This window comes from Pygoscelis adeliae, unplaced genomic scaffold (genome assembly GCF_000699105.1).
Source record: "Pygoscelis adeliae isolate BGI_AS28 unplaced genomic scaffold, ASM69910v1 Scaffold402, whole genome shotgun sequence".
Classification (NCBI taxonomy): Eukaryota; Metazoa; Chordata; class Aves; order Sphenisciformes; family Spheniscidae; genus Pygoscelis; species Pygoscelis adeliae.
This window is the reverse complement of record NW_008824411.1, coordinates 2282356-2304347: the sequence shown is the minus strand read 5'-3', so window position 1 is coordinate 2304347 and position 21992 is coordinate 2282356. Positions and strand designations below refer to the sequence as shown.

Below are 21992 nucleotides of genomic sequence, written 5' to 3'. Positions count from 1 at the left end.
TCAGAGAAATCATTTATCAAAGACAATTACTTGTACTGACACCTATCAAAGTGTTTTGATTTCTGTGAAATCTTTGAAACCATAGCAACTGCAGGCCTCAGTGAATGTAAAGGATTGGATAACCAGAACTTTACCTTAGATTGTCAGCAGAGATATTTGGAGGCTTAAAGTTAAATCTACTGGATTTGTCCTAAAACTACTAAAACCAAAGAGGTGAATTGTGGGATTTGTGTGGTGGTTTAAACCCATTTATTGAAGGTAACGTGAAATTCAGCTTTATTTACATATTATTTGTTCAAAGACAGTGAGGGATATGGATAACATCTGGGAGGAAATCTAACCCTACATATGCATCCTTTCTATTAATTAGAGGATTTAAAAAAATAAGCTTCCAAGTATGAACAAAACAACTACAAAAAGATTTCTACGTAAGACTATAAATATTTCTTATCTGTTTTATAAAGGTGTCATCTTGTGAGCAGGTAGGCAGGAGAGCTGCAAACCAAACCAAACCAAACCGAACCAAACCAAGTCAAAATAGAGTATTTCTAACACTGAAACTGTGAAAAGGAAGATAGTCAGATTAGGTAAGAAGCAAATGGGCATTTATTGCACATTTTCACATTGATAGCTTCAAATAAGAGAAAAAAGTAACATTGCCCTTGGAAAACAGTGAATTCTCATTTGGGGGCACTTTATTCTTGAACTTGGACTGAACAGATAAAAGACTAGATGAAACAAGTGAGAAAAGTATCAACTCCTGAATTCTGGAGATTTCAAGTAGATCAAATGTAAGTGAACAAGAGAGGAGTTCTCAGCCTTGCAAGCAGAGTATAATAATAATAACCTGAACTAATTAGCCCTCCTTAGGGGCAGGGGTAAGTCTTCTGGGCAGACTGCCATGACAGCATACCAATGTTTTTAGCTCAGGATTGGTATTCTCATGCAGGAGTACGGATATGTGTTTGGTATAGCTGTACCAGCTCACCTGCAACTAGCTCAGGAATCTTTCACATGGGGTTGGCATTTGGAAATGCCTTCTGTTGACTTGGAAATTAATGTTTGAAACAATATGTGCTGCTAGGAAATAAAATATTGAGGGTGAGTCTCCATAAACTTTACTGCTTAAGCAGAATGGAAATAAGAAGAAATTCTGGCTGTGTAGGAACTCATGGTGGGAAAACCCCATCCCTATGTATTTGGCATTTCCAGGGAGACTTCAATTCAACTAATATATCAGGGGACTTGGAACCAGTCCCAGGATGAATGGGTCTCTGTCTATACATACATCGACAGTTGGAGAATATCAGCATATAAAGCTGTGGTGCTATTCCAACCCATGCAGTGGGGAAGCGGATACACGAGCTGTGCTCAAGGTGGCTGGCCTTTACAATGAGTACCCAGCTTATGTTTTCAATGAGGAGGAAAGAATTTCTTTCTCAGAGCAATATATAGAGCTTAAAACAAGGGCTCCTCTAAAGTCACTGCAATTACTATACCCTGATTGAAACTCATGGCTCAAGAGCCTCACTTCCCCAGCATCACCTGGCAGTTGGATGGCCATTGCCTATAGAAAGGTAGTCTGGTTTTCTGAGGTTGAGACCCCTGTTGAGAGGAAGGGCTTTGGAGGAAGTGAGTGTGCCAGCATGTGTAGCACAAACATTAGCTCCATCAAAGGAGGAAAAACAGAGCTGGGCTGAATTTTATCCACATTTAAGAGCAGAGCTTCTGAGACTCTGCAGACTGCATTCAAGTTAGAAACAGTGTTGTAAAGATGCCCATATGTACAGTCCATAGCATACATCAGGGACACTTTGGATTCTCTGCCTGTCCAGGCACTGCTGAACTCTCTGTTCTCTGAGAATTTAATTTTCTTTTCATTTGATAATGATGATGTCTAACCCTAAAAGAAGACGACACTGTATTCTCCCTGAAGCTATCGACATACTACAGATACATAACCAAGTGACTTCCAAGCTCTTGGCTCCCTGATGAACGTTGTACAGGAAAAGATTCAGAGCTATAGGACAGCTGGAACTTACTTCCCTCCAAAAAGGATATGGTAAAACTCTTGTTCAGAGATATCTCATTCCTTAATAGTTACTAAAAGGATATTGCCAAGAACCCAAATAGCTGTAATCTCTTGTCTCTGCCATACCCCATAGTTTGAGAGTAAACAAATAGCCATCAAATTAAGCACACATCAGTTTATAACAAATTAAACTTAACCTTTCCAGCTCTGCCTCAGCTCTTAGTCATAATTTTTCAATTTCATTAAGAAAAAAAACCCAAAATGAAAAAAATAGAAATGAGATTTCATTTCTTAAGTAAATAGCAATTGATAACTGAAATTTACAGAAGAGTTTCAAAGTGAATGTCTATTACTGACAGGTTTTTACGTCATCTTTATCTCTATAGTATACCTCATCTGTCACTATTTCTGTTTCTAAGAGAAACGTGAGAATTGCACAGATGATTTTCTATAACCATGTGACAGAACAGACAGCACGCTGCTCTTTGCTGCATCATTTTTAAGATCACATTTACAGGAGAGAGTAGACTGAGTTCTCCACTGCTTTTCACAGGAGGAACAACAAAGACTGGCCTTCACACGCCTCTGACCAGCTGCAGGGCTAACCCTCGGCCATAACCCCCCTGCAGCGAGTGGCAGAGGCGCGATCACCGCCTCCTCTTCCCTGCCGTAGCTTTGGGGCTGCCCCAGGCTTATGGGGCAGAAGCGCTGGGCAGGGCAGCCCCTCGCTGTGCTGGAGTGCTGCTGCCGGCTTTCTAGAGCTAGCCAAGTGGCTTAAAGGCATTTGGCTCACAAGCAAACTCCTTTCAAAAGCTCTGTAAGGTCATGAAGAAAGCCAGTCACAAACATAGATACATATATAAAGAAAAGTAATCAAGAAATGAGAACTGAGTGCTTAGGAGCTCTGCAGTACTTTCGCTGAGGACTTGTATAATTTCAGATGCTTCTTTCTTCTTCTCCAAGTGGTGAGGCATTCAGGTAGAGTCTTCACGATTCAATGCACATTGGGTTTAAGTAGCAGTTCCTCTGAGCTCATGAATCCTCAGCCACCAGTACCTGTCCCCTGCACCCCCAGGTCTACGCGGTTGTGGGGAGTGAGCTGCAGCACCTGGAGGAGCACACACAGCTGCCGGCTCTGTCCCTCCACCCACCCGAGCTGTTCCCCGGCAGCATTTTCCCTGTTTTTGTCTCTGTGAGGAGTGCCACAGACAGCTGGACAAAACATGGCTGCTGGCTGGGGTGGGCTGAAGCCAACGCCTGAGGCTGAGGACTGAAATAACCTCCTGCCATCTGATAGTAGCTACGCTTTGCCCTTGTTCGCACAGACAGCCAGAGCTGCCTGGGCAGTCAGCAAGTGCTGGGGGGAATGTGTCCCCACACAGGGGGGATATACATCAGGCAAAGTCTGGCTTCTAGCCATCCAGAAGCACTGGCATAACGCTCCCGACGAGAGTCCTGGCATTTGACATAAGCGGTAGCTGGGCAATGAGGCAGTAAAGTACACAGAAAAACGATGTCACCGCCCTGCCACTTTCTGCCTAACTTCTGAATGACCCAACCTCCTGCCAGCTGCCTCAGGTTCCTGACCTCTCTGGAGGCAGAGGCCAGATGTGAAGGATGGGGTCCCGAGTCAGGGTGACCACTAAGGTGAGTTCCCGCCTGAATGAAGAAGGAGTCTCAGGAAGGCAAGGGGACAGACAAGGTTTGATTCAGTTCATTTGGGGTGGTGTGAAGCTGCACTGCTTGCACCTGCAAGCACTGTACCTCACCGGTGGAGACGATCCCAGGCTGATAGGATGGGGAAGCAGCACGAACCTATTTTTCACGGTGCATTCAAGAGGCTGCAACAGCACAACCTGCTTCCTGCGTGCTCACCAGTGTGTACGCATTGGCTTCCAGGGTGGTTAATACATGGGGACGGAGCTGGGCACCTCTGAAGTGCAGTAATATGTGTTGCTCTAGTTTAAGCAAAGAAGTCTAGAGAGTCTGGCTGGGTCTGCAGCGAACTCTGCTCACTGGTGGAGCAGACTGCAGAAGGGGAATCCTGTGCCATTATTCCAGAGAGTTTTATGTGCCACTCACCAGTGAAACAAAATTTGCTAAGCATTAATTTCCTGAAAAATTAAGAAAAGGAACACTAAAATACACAAACATGATTGGCCATAATGGGAATTCTGGTTTTCATTTTAGCTGAGGGAGTATTTGTATTGATAATCTTTGCACTGCCTGCTCTTTGCTTCACCAAGCAATCCAGTTCCCACCACCGTTCATCCCGCTCTCTCCTCTACAGTCTTGCCCTAGTCGAGAAGCCTGACCACTAATGAGATCTGGAAGTGAGGATCGTGTCTTTGAGCACAGCCACGTCTTGCTTCGGCTGTATGTCTATTAGCTTAGGAAGCATTTTGACTTCCGAAGGTCAGCAGTAGGGCAGGGTAATTCTTGGCAGTGTTTCTGCTTGTTTCTGAGCTCAGATCTAAGGGGCAAATTGCAGCCCACTCACTGCTTTCCCAAATGAGCCTGGAGGGGCTTGTTTGCCAGAGTCCGAACCTCTGGCAAAACAGCTTGATGTAGCACTTAATAGCTGACAAGTAACTTTATTTGGAAGCTTCAGACAGCTTCTTTTGGTGGTAGCAGTGTTAAGAAACAGTTACCTCATTGGTATTCCTATTTCAGCAGTTTCTAGCTCAGTAGCAAATGTAAATCTGGGCTGAGCTGTGATTTGCCAAAGGCCAGCCACATGAAGGGAGGTTAAACAAAAATCTACCACTTCTTATTTCTACTCCTGGCCTGCCTATGATATACATAAATAAACCTGTTGGTCGTGATGGTGGCATAATCAATGTTAATATATAACTTCAGAACCACAGAATTATTGATAATTTTAATTAATCTAATGCAACAAACTAATATTAATTATTTACTCAGAGTCAGGGTTTTTCTTCCAGAATAAATTTGCCAAGAGAAATGACAGAAGCCAGTTTACAATGTGACATTTAAAACAAGACTAGAAGAGGATTTCAGAAAAAGACAACAGGGAACAAATCTGCAATGGCCTTTAGGGACTACAGCATTGATCTGACCTGAACTCCCACGTAACACAGGACATTCGACTCCCTTAAATTCTTGCTTCGGGGTAAGAATTGTGGCTGAACCAGATCATATGTTTTGGAAAAAGAAGACGCGTTCCTCATTGGTGAGACAGTTACTTTGCTCTGACATTGAAGGAGCCAAAAGGCTGTTTGACTGTACTGGCATAATCTTCTAAACGGTTATGACATAACCCACACTACCAAAATGTAGCCCTCTCTGGAAGGCTTTTAGCTTGTATGTGCCCAGCACACGCATTAAATTTGTAACGCACAATAAATCTGCAACTGACATGTCACCACAATGATCTACAAAACAAAATTCCTCTAGTCGACTGTGGTCGGAAAGTCGAAAAAGCTCATGCAGAATATGTACACAGTCCTTCAGGCAATCTTCTACTTACACCCATTTTATAAAGACTCCAGATGTTTTGTATCATATTCTCAAACCCCATTATCTCAACACAACTACCTAAGAAGAACACAACAGCACAAGAATGACAAGAAGTTCAAGGACTTCTCGCTGATTTTCTGCTACTCACTCAGATTTATCCATAAGATGCATATGCATATGTGTTAGAATTATTAACAAAAGGACACTGGGGTGGAGGCATTTGCAGAAAATTGATAACATAGAAACAGAGACTAGGTTAACGTCCCCCAAAAATTAAGCCTCAAAGGCCTTGGAAATAAACTAATTTATTAGAGCCGGTTCGGACATAAGCCCAGGTATTTCTGGAAATTTTCAAGATTGCAACTTTTGATTTTGTCCTGAATTAAAATGGAAAGCAGACATTTCATAATGTGCTGTGCAAAGAAAATGACTTTTCTCCCCTGTAAGTAACTAAATAACCTGACTGAAGTGTCCCATTCTGAATTTATCCTCTAAGCTGGCCTACGTTATAATTTACGATAAATCCTAGGAGCCTACATTCCTCAACTATCAAACAACTGCATGTAAAAAGGAAAATTTCAATAATCCCCCAGGAGAATTTCCACAAACTTCATGCCTTACTGAAAAAAAGAAAACCAAACCCATAACTTCTCTGATATATATATGAAAATACTTCAGATGGAAAGTTTCCAGTCAGCCCTACCAAGGTTTATATGAGACTGGTCACTAGAGGGGGATGCAATGCACAGTTTGTAAGCATGCCACATTATCTCTGAATTTTCTTTCATTGTGGGTCTCTGTGATACGGATCAATTATACCCTTTGGCAACACTCGTTTTAGCTTAAATGCACATGTTAATTCTGGAGAGATAATTCGAATTAGATTTACTTTGCCAAAAGTACAGAGAAAAAGAGCAAACAGTTACAAAGCATGGGAAATGTTGGAGTTGATAATACTTCCTTTTGCCAACTCTGTTATCTTACATAGCACTACAAATTAAGATAGTTTTGTATGTTTCTTGTGCTTGTCAATACGTTGTGGAACTAAACCATTTGGGAGTAACAGGCTTTATCAGGTATACATCCTTTTTTTAATCTTACTTTATTTTTTATGTGTCCAATCCTTATGGACCAAAAAAGGAATAAGAAAGACAGAAAAAAAGGAGAGATCCCTTTCCCCCTCTCACAGTCTTTTAATCCCCAGTGAATGGCAGTGAGCATTAAATCAAATCAGTTTCTTTGACATTCTTGGTTACATCTCTCAAGACAGACACGTTCTCTGGCCATTTAGGAGACACTACTGGTTTTACAAGCACTGTGACACTGCAAATGTGGCTTAGTGAATCTTCAAAACCTTGATCTTGAAAATCTACCTTTCTCCTAATACCAGTCCCCATTTCATGGCTTTTGACTGGGCTGTGGAACTTGAAATTAAAGCTGTTGGCAGCAGTTCTTCCTCTTCCGTGGTACTTCTTTATGGAGGGATAGAGAAGCAAAGGATTGAAGCTCTGTCAATCAAAATGTCCAAAATTGAATCTAGTCCAAAATGTCTTCTCTTGTGTGTTTTGTAAGGGGCTCAGTCTAATCTACTGGTAGGTTTTGCCATATGAAATGAAATATTCTTCTGCCAAAGATTTGAAGCCAGGTTTGAAGCCAGCTTTTTATACTATTACTACATTTCATATAGGCATTTCATTTTGAAGTCAGTCCAACTTTGGGGAAGGTTTTGGACTAGATGATCTTGGAGGTCCCTCCCAACTTAACTATTCTATGATTTTATTAACCATAGCTTTCCAGTGGCCTTCCTTTAATCTCTCAGCATGCAAGCAGCTCTTCATGCAACAAACTACATCATCCCTACAAACGAGGGATTTGCTAAGGGAATTCATTAATTCCCCAAGCATTGATTAAACACCTGTATGCATATTTATACACATATGGGCTTTTCCTTCTGTGGATCCATATATGCCTTTCAAATGCACTTATTTCCTGCTCCTCTTCTTCATGCTATATTGACTATACAAAACGATGTGTCACTTTGCTACAATGCCAACACATTTGACAGCATATAGTTATCAGAACTGAAGTGTTCCCTCCTGATATACAAATGAAATTTAGCTACTCATGCTCAGAACTGGCTATAGAAAGACTCTCCTTTTCATGCCAGTGTAGCAAATATGAGCACTTTTCAGAAGGTAGCTAACCAACAACAAAGAATCAGCTTCTCTCTCTCGGTTCTGCAGGCTGGAAATGCCAGGCCAGTGATTTCAGAGGTTTTTCTCAAAACTGAAAGGGTGCATTCAGTGTAATAGAATCTTGGTGCAGTCTGTGCACTACTGCTTGAAATATTCCATAACCATAGTTTTCTTATGCACCATAAAGAAAGACAGTTGCATTCTTAGGATTTTCACATTGCCATCCACCTGAACTACAGGACTTTCACTTGGGAAAACTCCTGGTGCGACTCACGTTCACAAGGTTTGATGGGGTTGTTTATAATTTGGAAAACTGAACACAAACACATAACATTTATTTAATATAACAAAATTGAGGTCACTAAGGAGTTAGGAACATAAGCCATACTCACAACAGTGACTTCGAATTGGAATTAGGGTTTACAGTGGCTAAAAACTAAGGTGAGCACCTACACTGTCGTCACTAGGACAAAAAATGCAAAGCTTGGCTAAAGAGAGAGAACACAGTGGTTTTAGAAGGCACCTACTTTACATTAAGAGAATAAAAGTCCTATAATAATCCAAGAGAAGGTGAAGAGGCCAGTCGATAGCTGTTGGTAGATCTAGGACACCTGCAACTTTTAAAAGTTTAACTTCATTTTTAAAGTGAAGGTAAGCTATAAAAAGATTGATAGATTATCTGTTCCTTAAAGTCTTGAATACATAGTGGTGTTCCAGCTGAAATTTATGCACTAGTCAACCAAAGTTATGGCCCACATTATACATACCAAACTCTGAAATGGTTGGTTCTAACACCAGAGGACTGGGTTTGTTGACTTACATAATGTCTCGTAGTCCTAAGCTGAGTGATGACTTAAATGTTTCTTTTTGGTTTTATTATTTGCAGAGCGGGATGAACAAGAGACTAAGCACGGTGTTTGAAAAATACCCCCCATATGAGAAAAATGATATACTTTCATTCCTGGCTGTGTAGAAACAGAGTATTTTGAATTTAAGTATGTTTTCCACTCTTCAGAATTATTTCAAGTTCATGTCTTGTTCAACATGACACTCTCAATTGAAGTTTTTTTAGAAAAGAAGCTGAACTGTAAGATATGAGGGTTTGGAAAACCATAGTTTGAGGTCAGTAAATTGCAAAAAAATAAGGGTAATAGTTTTCAAGTAAGGATAGCTTCTAGTTAGACTAAAAGGTGATCTGATTCACTTCACTCTATTTACAGCTTCTGAGGTTCTTTATTCTTAACCTTGCAGCGGATTATTGCAACATCAGCGCGAAATTATAAATGGTTGTATCCTGCAATGGGCATTGATTCCAGGGGATATTACTCTGTACAAACTTCTGATGTGAGCCATAGTACTTATTGCTTTCGTCAGCATCCAAATTACTTTTCTTGTAATATTGACTTTTTTTCTGCAAAAGCATATACATGTGAGCAGAACAGTCTTCACATTAAAGACTCTGGCTTTCAAAACAGTTAAAAACATTTCTGTGCTGCCCTTGCAAACCCTGAGCAGTGTTTCTGAATCACGTGTTACCAGACTGTGTGTAGCCAGTACCTGTCCTTTGACTCATGTACAGGAGTCCCACTGAGCTTCCTGCAAATTGAGGTTTTCAACACCTCTCCTAACTGTGGTGCTTGTTCAGATGTAGAAATACAGATTTAATCGTTTAACACAACACATCCTGACTTAAAACCCTTGCTATGATTCTCTGCTCTCTCTTCTCTTTATAGAAATATACAAACTAGAAGATTGGTGCACCATAAACATAAATGTAATTCCTCAAAATGCTGAGATAAGGCCTGAGCCGAGTGATGATTTCTCAGCTGCATTCAGGACTCGAGACAGAGGATGTGACTGAATTGGGGACGCTCTGGCAGGGTGGCTCAATAAGGCCCATGGAGGGAATCCCGTGGCAAGCGCCTCTGTCAGTCTGCTCCAGAGCAGCACCTCTCCAGGCAGATGCAGACAGATGTTATTTTCCCTTTGGGAGATGGGCTGGTGCTGGGGCTGTGTGTGTGTCGGTACAATGCTGTGTTCAGTACACTCTGCCCTGTCAGCAAACCGCTTGGCTCAGACAGAGCGCCACGGGCATTCTTCATTTCCAGCAACCTCAACGCAGAGACAGAGAAAGTCATGCCTGTCTACACCTGCGGGGAGGCATGTATGCATTTGCATTCCAAAGCAGCTCTTTGCTTTCCTACCATCCACAACAGGGTCATATTTTCCTCCAGTCAGGACACTGTCTCTTGGCCTTCCCTCTCTTCCTTTCCCTCCTGCCTGCTCCCCTGTCTGATCCTGGGATCATACACTAGCCAGAAACACAGAGGCTGCTTCTCCTTTGTGTGGCTGTAGGGAATGAGATTGCTCCTCTTTATCCTCGTCTACTTTTCTGATGGCTTCACTAATTTTTATTCCAGGTAGACATGTGGCTGTGACCAAACCTGGAAGGAAGCATTTTAATGGGTGGTTACATACCCTTTTTCATGTAGGGAGACACAGCAAAAGGAAGAGGAGCCTGTGGCTGACATGAAGACGCAGGTACTTCATGGCTGGTTTTTTTGTATTTGTTTTTGTTTTAAGAGGAAACGCTCCAAAGAAAACCTCCTAACATGAAGGATGCCCCAGTCGGGACTCCCATTCACACTGTCCTGAAGCTGGGGCACTCTCTCAAATCTTGATGCGACATAAGGCAGCAGCCTCTCTCCTGGGCCCCTGTCCAGGTGCAGCTCACGAGAAGGGTGATTCCTGGGGAAAAATGGTGGCACCGGGAACAGCAGAGAGCAGGAGAAGCCTGGTGCTGCCAAATCAGTGCCACTGAGTAGGGACCTGAAGTCAAAGGTACGTACAAAGGATGCTTTCCTCAGCTGTGCCCTCCCCTGCTCCAAAACCCGGCATCACCAACACTCCCTTCATCGGGCAGGGAAACACAGGACTGTCTCACACACTGGGGAGAAGACACTGGCGTGGCCTGATCAGGCTGCTTGGCTGGAGGGTTCCCCAGGACAGGCAGGGTGCAAGGGACAAAGGCGGGTCTTATAAATGACCTGAAGACAGTCTGAGAACCGATTTCCTCAGACGACGGAAGCTGAAGCACACTGGTTTTGGTGGGATGTGTGCCTTTCTGAATTTGTGATTTTAAAACAACCATTACAAAGGCAGAGGCAGGCAGCACTCTATCAGTCACCACGAAAAGAAGTAAACATATGCTCAGTGAAGAGCGAGTGTGGTTATAGTTCAGGATGTACAGTACAGCTAACATTTATTTCTGGGCTCTCTAAAAGGGCTCAATAAAATCCATTTATTGTGACAGAACAGTAACAATGGATTGAAATTCATTATTATGCTAGAAGGATGTCTGGAGATGTAAGCTTTTCTTTCAAACTTTGAAAAAGCTTTATGGATCTCAGTTTCCTGGGAGAGACTTTGTAGTAAGTACATAAAATGGAAAATCGAAGGCAAACTTATGAAGAACAGATACCAGGAATTAACAAAACCGAAGCTTTGATTATTTTCTTTGTTTGTTTCTATGTTTGATCAAGATGAAGCACAGCCAGCAGCCAAGTGAAAAAGGAACTCAGTGTGTGTGTTCTAAACAAAACATTACATTTACCCCAATTTGGAAAGATCAGCTCAAGTACGTCAAGATTTTGTGAAGTCAGTAACACTGAAGTAGTGATGCAGCGCAATGCAGAGCAAATTGGGATTATTTAGATGGTATCTGTGACGCTAATCAGCAGGGAAGGCTCTACATGCCTAAGAGGAGTTAAAATATCTTTAAATGTGGCTGGTTAGGAGAGTGAGAGCCACGCAACAGAGCCGCTGCTGCGAGCACATTTTTGCACACAGGCTTCTCTGAGCAGGACCAGCTCTGCACAGGGATGTGGTCCCTCATATCCTGCACAGTGCGACTGCACTAGTCTTCTATCCTAACAGATCCACAATTTATGAATCAGCTGTACTTTTACAGGCAGCTCAGAAACAGGCTGAAGTGTGGTGAGTATCACTTTTTCTAGGAGAAAAAGGAAATCCTGAGTTTTTACACACTAATTCATCTGTTTTTCAAACCACTGTGATACTATCACAGAATGCAAATCCATATTGCTGCAGGGATGAGACATCTGCCATAGATGCTAGCAACCAGAAAAGCTGAAAAGAGCTGGAATAACATCTCCCCACTTCCACGCTTAACTAGGTCTAGCTGGATATCTAGCTGAAACAGCAAGACACTGTTCAATTACTGTCACACTTTCTAGAGAAAAGAGGAGGTTCTGTACTTGGTACGGAAATTTAATGAGAGAGGAAACCTTTAAAACTAACTGGAAAAACGAGCTATTGCCACGTTTACAATCTTTTACAGCTCTATAAAAGTTGGATAGAATCAAGCTTAGGGACAAAGACAAAATACATGCTATTTAAATATTTGCTAGTGAAAGACATATATCCAAGATGCAGTACAAGAATATAGATCATGATCATGCAGGCAAAATATCTTTTGCCTATTGCAAAGTATCATTTAGCAGGAAAAGTGTATATAGAATCTATTGAAAATTGATTTCCTGATTCAAGGAAGCTATTGCAATTGATTTCATTTTCAGCAAAGAACACACAAGAGGAAGCAGAAAAACGCCAGTTGCATGCAATAAATAAAGAGCAAGGCTTTTAGAAATTAGCATCACAAATGCAGATTTTCAAACAAACTGGGAATGTGGGGAAAGATTCACAAAATGCTTTAGCTAGGTCAAAAGCTTCCAGTAACTCTGAAGATCAAGGTTTTCATACACCAGTCACTATGCCTTCATGGCTCATGGCTTTTGAAGGGCTGAGCAAATTACAACATAAAAGTGTACAAATGTGGATACAACAATGCTTACATGATATTTATCAAAATGTTGACTGATTCAAGTAAATTCAGGAGAGTGAAAAGTATATGAAAAAAAGAAATGAAAAAGTTGTCGATGGCTTACATGATGAAGGGAAAATGCAAGTAATGTTGATGGTCTCAACAAAAAAGCATAACTTGCCCATATTAGAGCTGTAGATATGAGCAAGAACAGTCAAGTGAGGAACACATATTTCACCAGGCAACAGTTTTTAGGACAGAAAAAATTTAAGCTCTCCCAACCAGGACTCCCACAAATCACTGTCTTCAAGATTTCTAGCTTCATCTAAACCCAAACCTTGGGATGATAAATTTAATCATAAAAGTGTAGTGGGTTCATACAATGTAGCCATGACTCTTTTAGTTTACATTTAATGTGATTTTAGCTCCCATATATACTTTGCATCAAAATATTTAAGTGATTTGAGTATGACATGTGGAATTGTTTTGAGACCCCCACCAGATGGCAAATGAAAATATTCATCAAACGCAAGGCTAAACTAGAGAGACTCTTGAAGGCTGTACCCTGGGTTGAATGTAGGCACACGAATCAATCAAAACTACAGACTTTTCTGTGGTCTTGGTTCAAATTTGACCTCTGTCAGTAGGGACAAAAATTATCACCATTTCTCAATGTGAATAAAATGTATTGAGCTCTAGCTTCAACTTCAATCTACTCAAGGATTGTATAGACCTTGAATAAACCCAACTTGACAATACATATAGTCAAGACCTGGCTTGACGGTTTTTGTGGAGAAGCTGAGAAATCAATAAACAGACCCTTTCTATGCATGGCATGCATAAGTCTTTCTGACAAAACAATGCCGAAATGCCCATCTTGGTGCTGAGTGTATGGACATATCTGAAAGCAGGAGGTAGTCTCTGGAAGAGTTTTGTCAGTCTGGTACCACCAGTGAACACTACAGTTACTAATTTTTCTTTTCTAAACTAAAAAATATAACCCACAGAAATAAGGCTTGGAAAGTACCTCTCAAAAATGCTATTATTGCCTCAATGGCACTTGGAAATTTGAAAACCACAGATGAGAAAGGAACTCTTAAGCCTCTGTTTTGAGAAATACAGCAAGATAAATCTGATTTGATCTGAGCTGACAGAAGGTTAATAATGAGTTCAGCAGAATCAGAAATTAATTGTCTTCTGTTAAGGCCACACACAGTTTGAAATGGTGAGGCCAAGCATCATTCTCTTCATGAAACCATGGAGAAAAACGAGAAAAGAATCAGAAGTGTGTAATCATCCTGGCTTTTACAAAAGCAAGTAGTTCTGCGGGCCTGCCAGATGCAAGGGCTTCTCCCTCTCAGGGCAAGACAGGCAAAGCGCATTCAGTGGTGTCCCTTTCACAGATAACAGGGCCATGAAAAGATCCTTCTACCTTTAACACACTGTAGGTTTAATGAAAGGCAACTGCTATTTTAAGATTTCATAAGGGATTTTATAACAAAGAGGAGTTGCAGACACCATCCCCATTACCACCAGGCTTCCATCCTCTCATCTTTCTCACTGAGCCAGCTCTCAGAAACTTTTACAGATAGTTAGAGCCATCAAATGAAGGTTAGTTGCTCAAAGGCTTGGTCCAACCATGTTCAGCTGTTATAGCTTAAATTAAATTGATACTAAAATGGTGTCTTTTTTATTAAAGTGCTATAATCATTGTGGCTACAATCCCTCACTACGGTATAAGTAGTAATAAGCTGATACATGTCACCATTGCTGATAGCTGTCAGAACTTCTTTTTCCAGAACTGGAAAGCAAAATAAAACTCCCAATTATTCTCAAAATGGAAGGATAACCCTTTTTCCAGGGTAGACACATGAAAGATTCATTTTCTTCTCTGTTCTGTCAAGCCATATTGCAGATTTAATTAATGCATTATATGCATTGCATTAGATTTCAGAACTCACAAAGAGGGTTACAAGCTATGTGAAAATTTAAGGTAGAAAATTTAAGGTAAAATATTTAAGGCTCCTGTGAAGCCACTGGCAAAACTTAACACAAGAGGGTCAGAATTTCACTGTTGGTCTTTCTCTTCAGTTGTCGTAAAGATTTTCATCTGATAATTGTGCCTGTGGGCAGACTGGGACTCATGCTGAAAACACGACTTCTGCTCTCACAATAAAAACTTTCAGAAGTCAAGCTACTCTCAGCACCACACATCAACCACACTGATGTCATAGCAAATTATCTTTTGACCCTGACAAATATGATCTGGTAAAAGTTCTGTGAGGCAATGATATGCTTTTTGGCTCTCTAGTGAGATACTGTTTTGGGTTTTCTTTTGTGGAAGACGTTATTTAAAATCCTTCAGTGCAGCTCTATTTTTCTAACAGCCAGTAGTGACAAGGCATAAAGCTGAACCATTAGGTCTGGATCTTTGCTGTCCTAAAACAGTTACACAGACTGCAGCATTCAGGCATGGGGCTCTTGGCTTGCATCACGACTGAGGCAAGAACTACATCTTCAAAAGAAAGCGTCTTCCTCTGAGCTCCGCAGTTTGGTGGCCCAAAAGGAACCTGTGAAGGGATGCAGGTATATGAAGGAGATTCACTGATGAAGTGGAGGATGTGTGAAGTCAGAGCCAGTGGGGTGAGGAGAAGGGAACCTTGACTGTAAGGAGGAGAACAGGCGGTGGACATGGATGGTAGCAATGGAGAAATGAGGCAAGTACAATCATGGAAAAAAAAAAGAGGTAGTAAGAAGACATTCTTCCAGCCTGTCTTTTTAGTAGGTCGAGATGCAGGTTGCTTTCTGCACAACAAATCATAGTGAATCCACCCTATACTTTAAAAACTGGACACCCACTAATAAGGTCTGGCCTAAACAGCTTTTTTTCTGCAACGTTTCCCAAAGCTTCTAGGACTGGTGGAGCCATGTCACTGTTACCAACAGCTAGGGTGTTGGTTTTTTTTTTTTTTGAGAAAGAAAGGTTAATGTAGAAAAGCTCTGCCCAGTGCCAAGCTTTTCCTCACAATTTAATGCACTGAAAGTTTGTAATATCAGCAGTTTCTCTTTGCTCTTAATCCAGACCTTGTTGTCCAAGATGGGCTAAGATCCATTTGCCAAAACAGTAAAGAAATCTAGTTAGAAACTTTCAGCAATCCTGACTTAGGCCAAAACTGGAGACCTGAATGTCCATCTCAATACTCAGGACTTACAAGGGATGCCTTGTAAAAGCAGAAGAGATGACAGTCAAAGGCAGAAAGTTGTTTGTTCAAAGCAGTGTGTAGCTATGCTGTGTGAGAGGAAAGCCCAACCATCCCCAGTTCGAATGATGTGCCTTTTGCATTAAAGGGTTAGCAGAACTAAGAATCATGTTTTGTCTTTAGCAAAAGGAGGCATTTTCATCTAAAATCTCACAATCCTAACACAAGTTAGGTATTTCACCACCCTTCACTGGAATATGCACACGCTGAGACTATTTTCATAGCTAGAAAAACAAGAACAGATTTTCTCCGCATACACCAAGGACTCGGTGCTTCCACTCAGGTATTACCAAAGAAACTGAATGAGTGCACTGACCTGCACTAGAGTTTAGCTCTTAAAAGTGATCCAATCAGAGATGCTTTTATCTGTAACACATGGGCCAAATAAACCAAGAAACAGCTTATGGGAAAATATTTAAAGTAAAAAAGGCAAAACAAAGAAAAGGAAAAGAAGTAATGTAAGAAAATGACAAGGTGTTATTTGAAAGCACAGTGCTATGCTGAAAATAAACTGAGAATTCTCAAATGGAAAATTAAAAAAAAAACGAAACAGATTAAACAAGTATTTGTATCCATCCTCCCAGGACAATAGAATAAAGTGTTTGCCTGTGTGGGAAATCCAATCAACAAGGACAGAAACCAATGAATTAAATGTTCAGCATATCATCATTTCAGTAATTAAAAAATTAGAGAGTCTTTATAATGACAAGGTGTCAGGACCAAGCATACTCTGCATTGAGGAAAAATAGCGAGACTGGGAGACAGAAACTGAAGAAGCCTTAGTTGACATTATCAAAAGCTGACTTAATTCAGGATATACCCCTAAAGACTAGAAAACAACAGTCTAAGGCACCAGTAACACACCGGGAAATTAGAGACCAGACATCTCACTGCCAGTCGTGAGGGGAACACGCGAAGCTGTAAGGGGATCAAGAGGTGCAACATCTGCTGCAGCGAAGCACCGCCTGGTCAGGAGCAGCCGATGGCTGCAGAGGGGGAATCCCCCACCCCACCGATCCCCGGGGTTCCCTGTGGCCGCTGCTGCCAGGGCAGGTGGGGTGCTGCAGAGCGGAGAGCACAGGGCTTTTTGGGGAGCGGTTGCTGCCCACCTTGGCTCTGCAGGTGAAGGTGGGAGCTGAGGCATCTCTGCCTGCCCGATCACGCTGCAGAGAGCCCTAACGCTGCTCAGGAGGAGGATTCCCACGGGATCAGCGCTGCACTGACAGCTTGTGCTGCAGGCAGGCATCACTCACAAATGTAGTCAAGAATACACACTTTGCGCTTTCCCTTCTAAGATTTCCCTGAATCCTGAATTCCTCCCGAATCACTTAGAAGTGGTTACTGCAAAGCTTTGCAATCTAATCACCCGATGAAGAGTTGTGATTAGTTCAAAATGTGTTAGAAGAGAATTTGAATTGCGCTTAAGAGTTTGACTGTCCTAATATCTCCTGCTAATTAATGGAACTGTCTGAATAAGTGATTTTAATGAACTGTTTCATTTTGCTTTGACTCAGAACATTTTATGGAGCTTAATATTATTGATTAAAAAGTGGGGAACAGACATTTCTTGTCCACAAAATTTTACTTGTTCATATGATGAAGAAACATTCATTTTTTCATTTTTATTTTTTGAGATTTATTTGATAAGTGGAATTATATTTTAAAAACTTTGAATTTGAATTAGAATTAAAAAACTAAAAAAACTAGGAAGAATAAAAAAGAGAATTTAAAATGTCAAAATGAGGTATTTCAAAGGCCTCTGAAATGTGGGTTCAGGCTTTCTTAGGCTAAAAGAATTTTGGTAAGTGACATGGTTTTTGAAAGTATTTAGTCAATCCAAAGTGCATTTACAATACTCTTCAACAGACAAACTTTATGTAGCTCTGCTACAGTAAAATTGCAGAGTATGGCTTATATTAATATACTTAAGATTAACCCTCCATATAGTCAATATACACAGATGAATATATCATGTCAGCAATATTCTTCTAAAGATCATACATTTATCATATCCATAGAGAAACACCATATCTGCACATTTAAATAAAGTCATTGGCTATGTAATTGGCAGTGGTTAACAGTAGCCATTTTTATGTGCTTGTAGCAGTTTTAATATGAGCAGATGGATGCAGTCATACGTAGATGAATAAAGCAAAGTGTGCTAAAATTTGCAGTCAGAGTATAAAGCCGAATTTGTGCCAATATTGCTAACCTAGGGCACATAAATCCCAGAAGACTGGCTTGAAGTGATATGGTTTGTAGACTGCATTTTTCAGACTAAAATAAAGAAATGTGCAGTTTGTTTTGCATTAGTGATCTGATTTTCTTCTTCAGTCTGCAAGGATATTTTTTTTTTCATAACCACAAATAGAGTTATTCTTTCGTTTAAAAAATGACTTCAAGAGCAGGTACTCATTTTTGAAAGTACCCTTTTGAACCCAAAGTTTTTGGGCACTGAGAGAGAATTCAAGATATTATCATTATATACATGCCGGGCTCTCAAATTTGTCACTATGGGCCGCTGCCAGAGACAGGACACTGAGTTTGGTGGGCTTCAGCTTGCATCCCTATGACTGGTCTTATATATACACACACTGTGTCCTTGTTATGCTTCAAATCCCAAGAAACCTCCCGTTTATAAAGGACAAATACTACATTTGAAGTCCCTCCCTTCATAGGTGTCCTTTGTAGAGCTGTCAGTGTAGGTACACTTGGAGCAAGAAAACAGGACTTTTCACGGGTGCAAGCCATGCTGTTCTCTTGGAGATGCCAACAACAATGTCCAGAAAATTGCTGCTGCCTCATATTTTTTCAGAATTTCATACCAGAACCCTGAACTGGGCATAGTCTCACAACCAGTTTACTTCTTCACCTAGCAAAGGGAAAAACCCAGCTCCTTTTTCCGAAAGAATGAGTGTCTTTCATAAGGAATCTTTCACTGCAGCTATCAGTGTCACTAGGAAATGAAAACTTGCAGCAAGATGCCAGAAGATGTTATTTATTATATCACCAAAACTCTATAGGCCCAGGCACTTGTGATATAAACAAAATGAACATTTCTGTAATTTTTTTAAAAACAAGTAGTTAAGCTAGTGGAAAATGAAGAGGTGTATGTCTGACACTGAAGAAAACCCATTTGGTAACTCACTTCATCCTGCTTTTTAAGAATTCTTTCTGTAGCAGCTTTCTTGTCACAGTGCTCGTAGATATGAAGGAGCTGTTTCCAAGCAAACTACTGCGGCTAAAAAGTGCAACAGCTATTCAGCACTAACTTTCTTCACCTGCTTGCTTCTCTTTAAGTACATTTACAGGCAATTTTGGTTAGTCCCCGTCCAAAGCACAAGTTAGTGCAGAATGGCTGGTCTGAGCGATTTCTGATGTAGACATGACACAAAAAAATTCCGTTCAGTAGAGAAGATGTTTTCTGCTTCTAACAAAGACTGAATGTTGGTGGGCCAGATGCGAGAAAATACTAGTTTTTAGCAGTTGCGTCCTTTAATGACAATTACAGTTCAGCAAAGGTGACTCATAGCGGTTTGTATAAAAGCTCTGAGTTTTTTCAGGCCAGTTTCACTTCCAGAAGGAAATCTGGATAACCGACTCATGTAGACTCTCTCCTACTTCTTTGCCAGTGGCACTGTCAGCTGACCCCCGGGCTGGGATTTACCTACCATACCTCTATGAGTGTCAGCATTAGGCACTTAGTCTAAAGTAGGTGGCTGCTCCCCTCTCTGTAACAAGAACAGGCTCATCCAAGGTTCCTCCCTTTTCAAGACAGGCACCTAAAACAAACGGGAGGGGTTGCCTTCTGGATGTCTTTTCACATTTCTGCATTGACCTTAGGGGCAGTAGTGACTAGTTTAAATTAGGCACTTGATTCTTAAAGGGGCAAAAGTAGGTGAAATGAATTAATTAAAGTTTTGGATTAAAATAATTATACTGGGGAAATATACTACATCACATAAGTTGTAAAAAGGCTATCCCACAGGACTAATGTATGCAAATAGGGTATAAATATTTTGTAAATTTCAGATATCTGTCAGTGAAATTATTATAAGCATGACGTTGACTACCGTCTGTCAAGTCATTCAACTAAAATGTATTAAAGTCTCCAGTGAATGTGAAAGCATCGTGCCCCAATTCCCCAGTCCAACTGATGCAAGCAGACCCTCCTCAAAGCTCCATCAGTGTTAATGAGATCCCGCACAGTTACAAGGGTCTGCAAATACAGATGAGACTGCAGACCATCATTGTTGCTTTGAGGCTTCATATTCCCTGAATTTTTAGGATAAAGAAAGAAACTTACCTGTTCAAATCACGATGTATGATTGGTTGTGTAAGATTGTGGAGGTACTCCATGCCTTTGGCAACATCTACAGCAATGATTAATTTAGACTGCAGATCAAGAGTTCTATATTTTGAAAAAAAATATAATATTACTCAAAGTTAATAAACAGACAAGAATTATCTGTAAATTATTTTTATCTGTAAATCATGGAACCTTTAAAATTGTTTTAAATACAAAATAATGTTATATAATCTATGTAATGTAAATGTATATAATGTAAAATAATGACTAAATAACAATTTTGTGATTACTTATTAATTTCCCTTGGACACCCAATAATCTGAATGAAAGCTAAAATTTTTCTAGTGTGTTCCTTTCTCTATTGTTGTTTACTGAAATGAATAACATTTACATCAGCATAAGTTTACTGGTCTTCTGAATTCTGTACCACAGGCCCAAGCAGAGAACGAGCAGAATACCTCTTCTGTTCATGAAGCAGGGAGAAGAGCGATCCTCCAGAAATATACTGAGTGACTATAGCAAACTGACTTGGGTCATCTAAGCAAGCTCCCACAAACTGGATGACACATGGATGATTCAATCGGCAGAGAATAGAAACTTCACGACAGAACATGTCCACGTCAGATTTGGAGCAGTAGGTATTGGCTCGATAGCTTAGAATTTACATGAGAGAAAACAGTAAGGCAAAAATATAATAAAATATGGTTTTTTTTAATGCTTCAAACTAGGTCATTAACCAAAACAAGATGGAAAAGTCTGATAAACTTACCGTTTGATTGCGACAATTTTATTTCTGCATCGTCCCTTATATACTTTTCCAAAAGACCCTAAAATGGTTTAAAATAAATAACCACAAAGATATTTATTGTCAACGTCAGACATTTAAAACAGATGCATTCTTATTTCTGGTACCTGAGCCGATAATCTCATGGAACTCTATTTCAGAGAGCTGAAGATGGAAATGTGATGGCAAACCAGCACGGAGGAGAAGAACATCTGCCTTTTCTGCAAAAGAAAACATTTATCCTATTTGTAAAATGTGGGGTCATGGAGAAGGACAGAATATAAGCATTTAACTTCACAAAACTGTTGCACAGTAAAAGTTGATTTTCCTCCTGTAAATTGGTTGACTGGTAATCCTATTCCCTTTTCTTTCAGTAACCACAGTAAACCCCAATAACAAGTACTTGCAATGCTACGGTTGCCTTGGGCTTTCTTGGCTTTAAAATCTTACCAGTGATGAATGCTGTCCCATAAGCATATTCTGCCTCTATCACGTCATGGTTGCATAAAATTCTTTATACAGAGAATTGGTTCCCTTTTTTCTGTATAGCTAGTGCTCATTACTGATGCAGGAGTTGTTATTCCAGATCTGACTGACTCTTTAGTGACATGTGAAATCTAAATTTTGCAACTTAATTTAGTTAGCAAACTTCTCTACCTTGTTGATCTTTTTGGTTTATTACTATAAAGTTTATCAGAATATTTCTAAATGGAATATTTCAATGCTGCTATGTAAAGGATGTAAGGATTTGACTGTATCCAGAGTGAATATTCAAAGTGGAAAATTGAAAGCACCACGAAAAATGAAATATTTTAAAGTACAAATATTCCTCTGAATGTTTTATCTATATGTGTTTCAGGTTAACACAAATTATTTTTGGACAGAATTTTTCTTGTAAAGATAATCCATTTACATTGGAATCCATTTTACAGTGGAATTCAATATGATATTTGTTTGCATTCATGGATATGTGTGTATTTCATTAGTACTAATTCACAATCACATACTTTTCTCCAAAGAAATAAAAATATATTTTAAAGTAAATGAAAATAAGATAAATACAGGAATTATCATGATGCTGAGCAACAA

General features: G+C 40.2%; 1 protein-coding gene across 1 annotated transcript in view; it reads right to left on the bottom strand.

Moving 5' to 3' along the window:
• Positions 1-21992, bottom strand: part of LOC103913983 (serine/threonine-protein kinase TNNI3K) — a 96497-nt gene that overhangs the window by 38298 nt on the left and 36207 nt on the right. The window contains exons 14-17 of the mRNA XM_009320586.1: positions 21032-21124; positions 20889-20946; positions 20578-20772; positions 20117-20221 (exon numbers count right to left, since the gene is read on the bottom strand). Of these exons, the coding sequence (XP_009318861.1) occupies positions 20117-20221; positions 20578-20772; positions 20889-20946; positions 21032-21124 (451 nt within the window). The remainder of the gene's footprint in view (positions 1-20116; positions 20222-20577; positions 20773-20888; positions 20947-21031; positions 21125-21992) is intronic.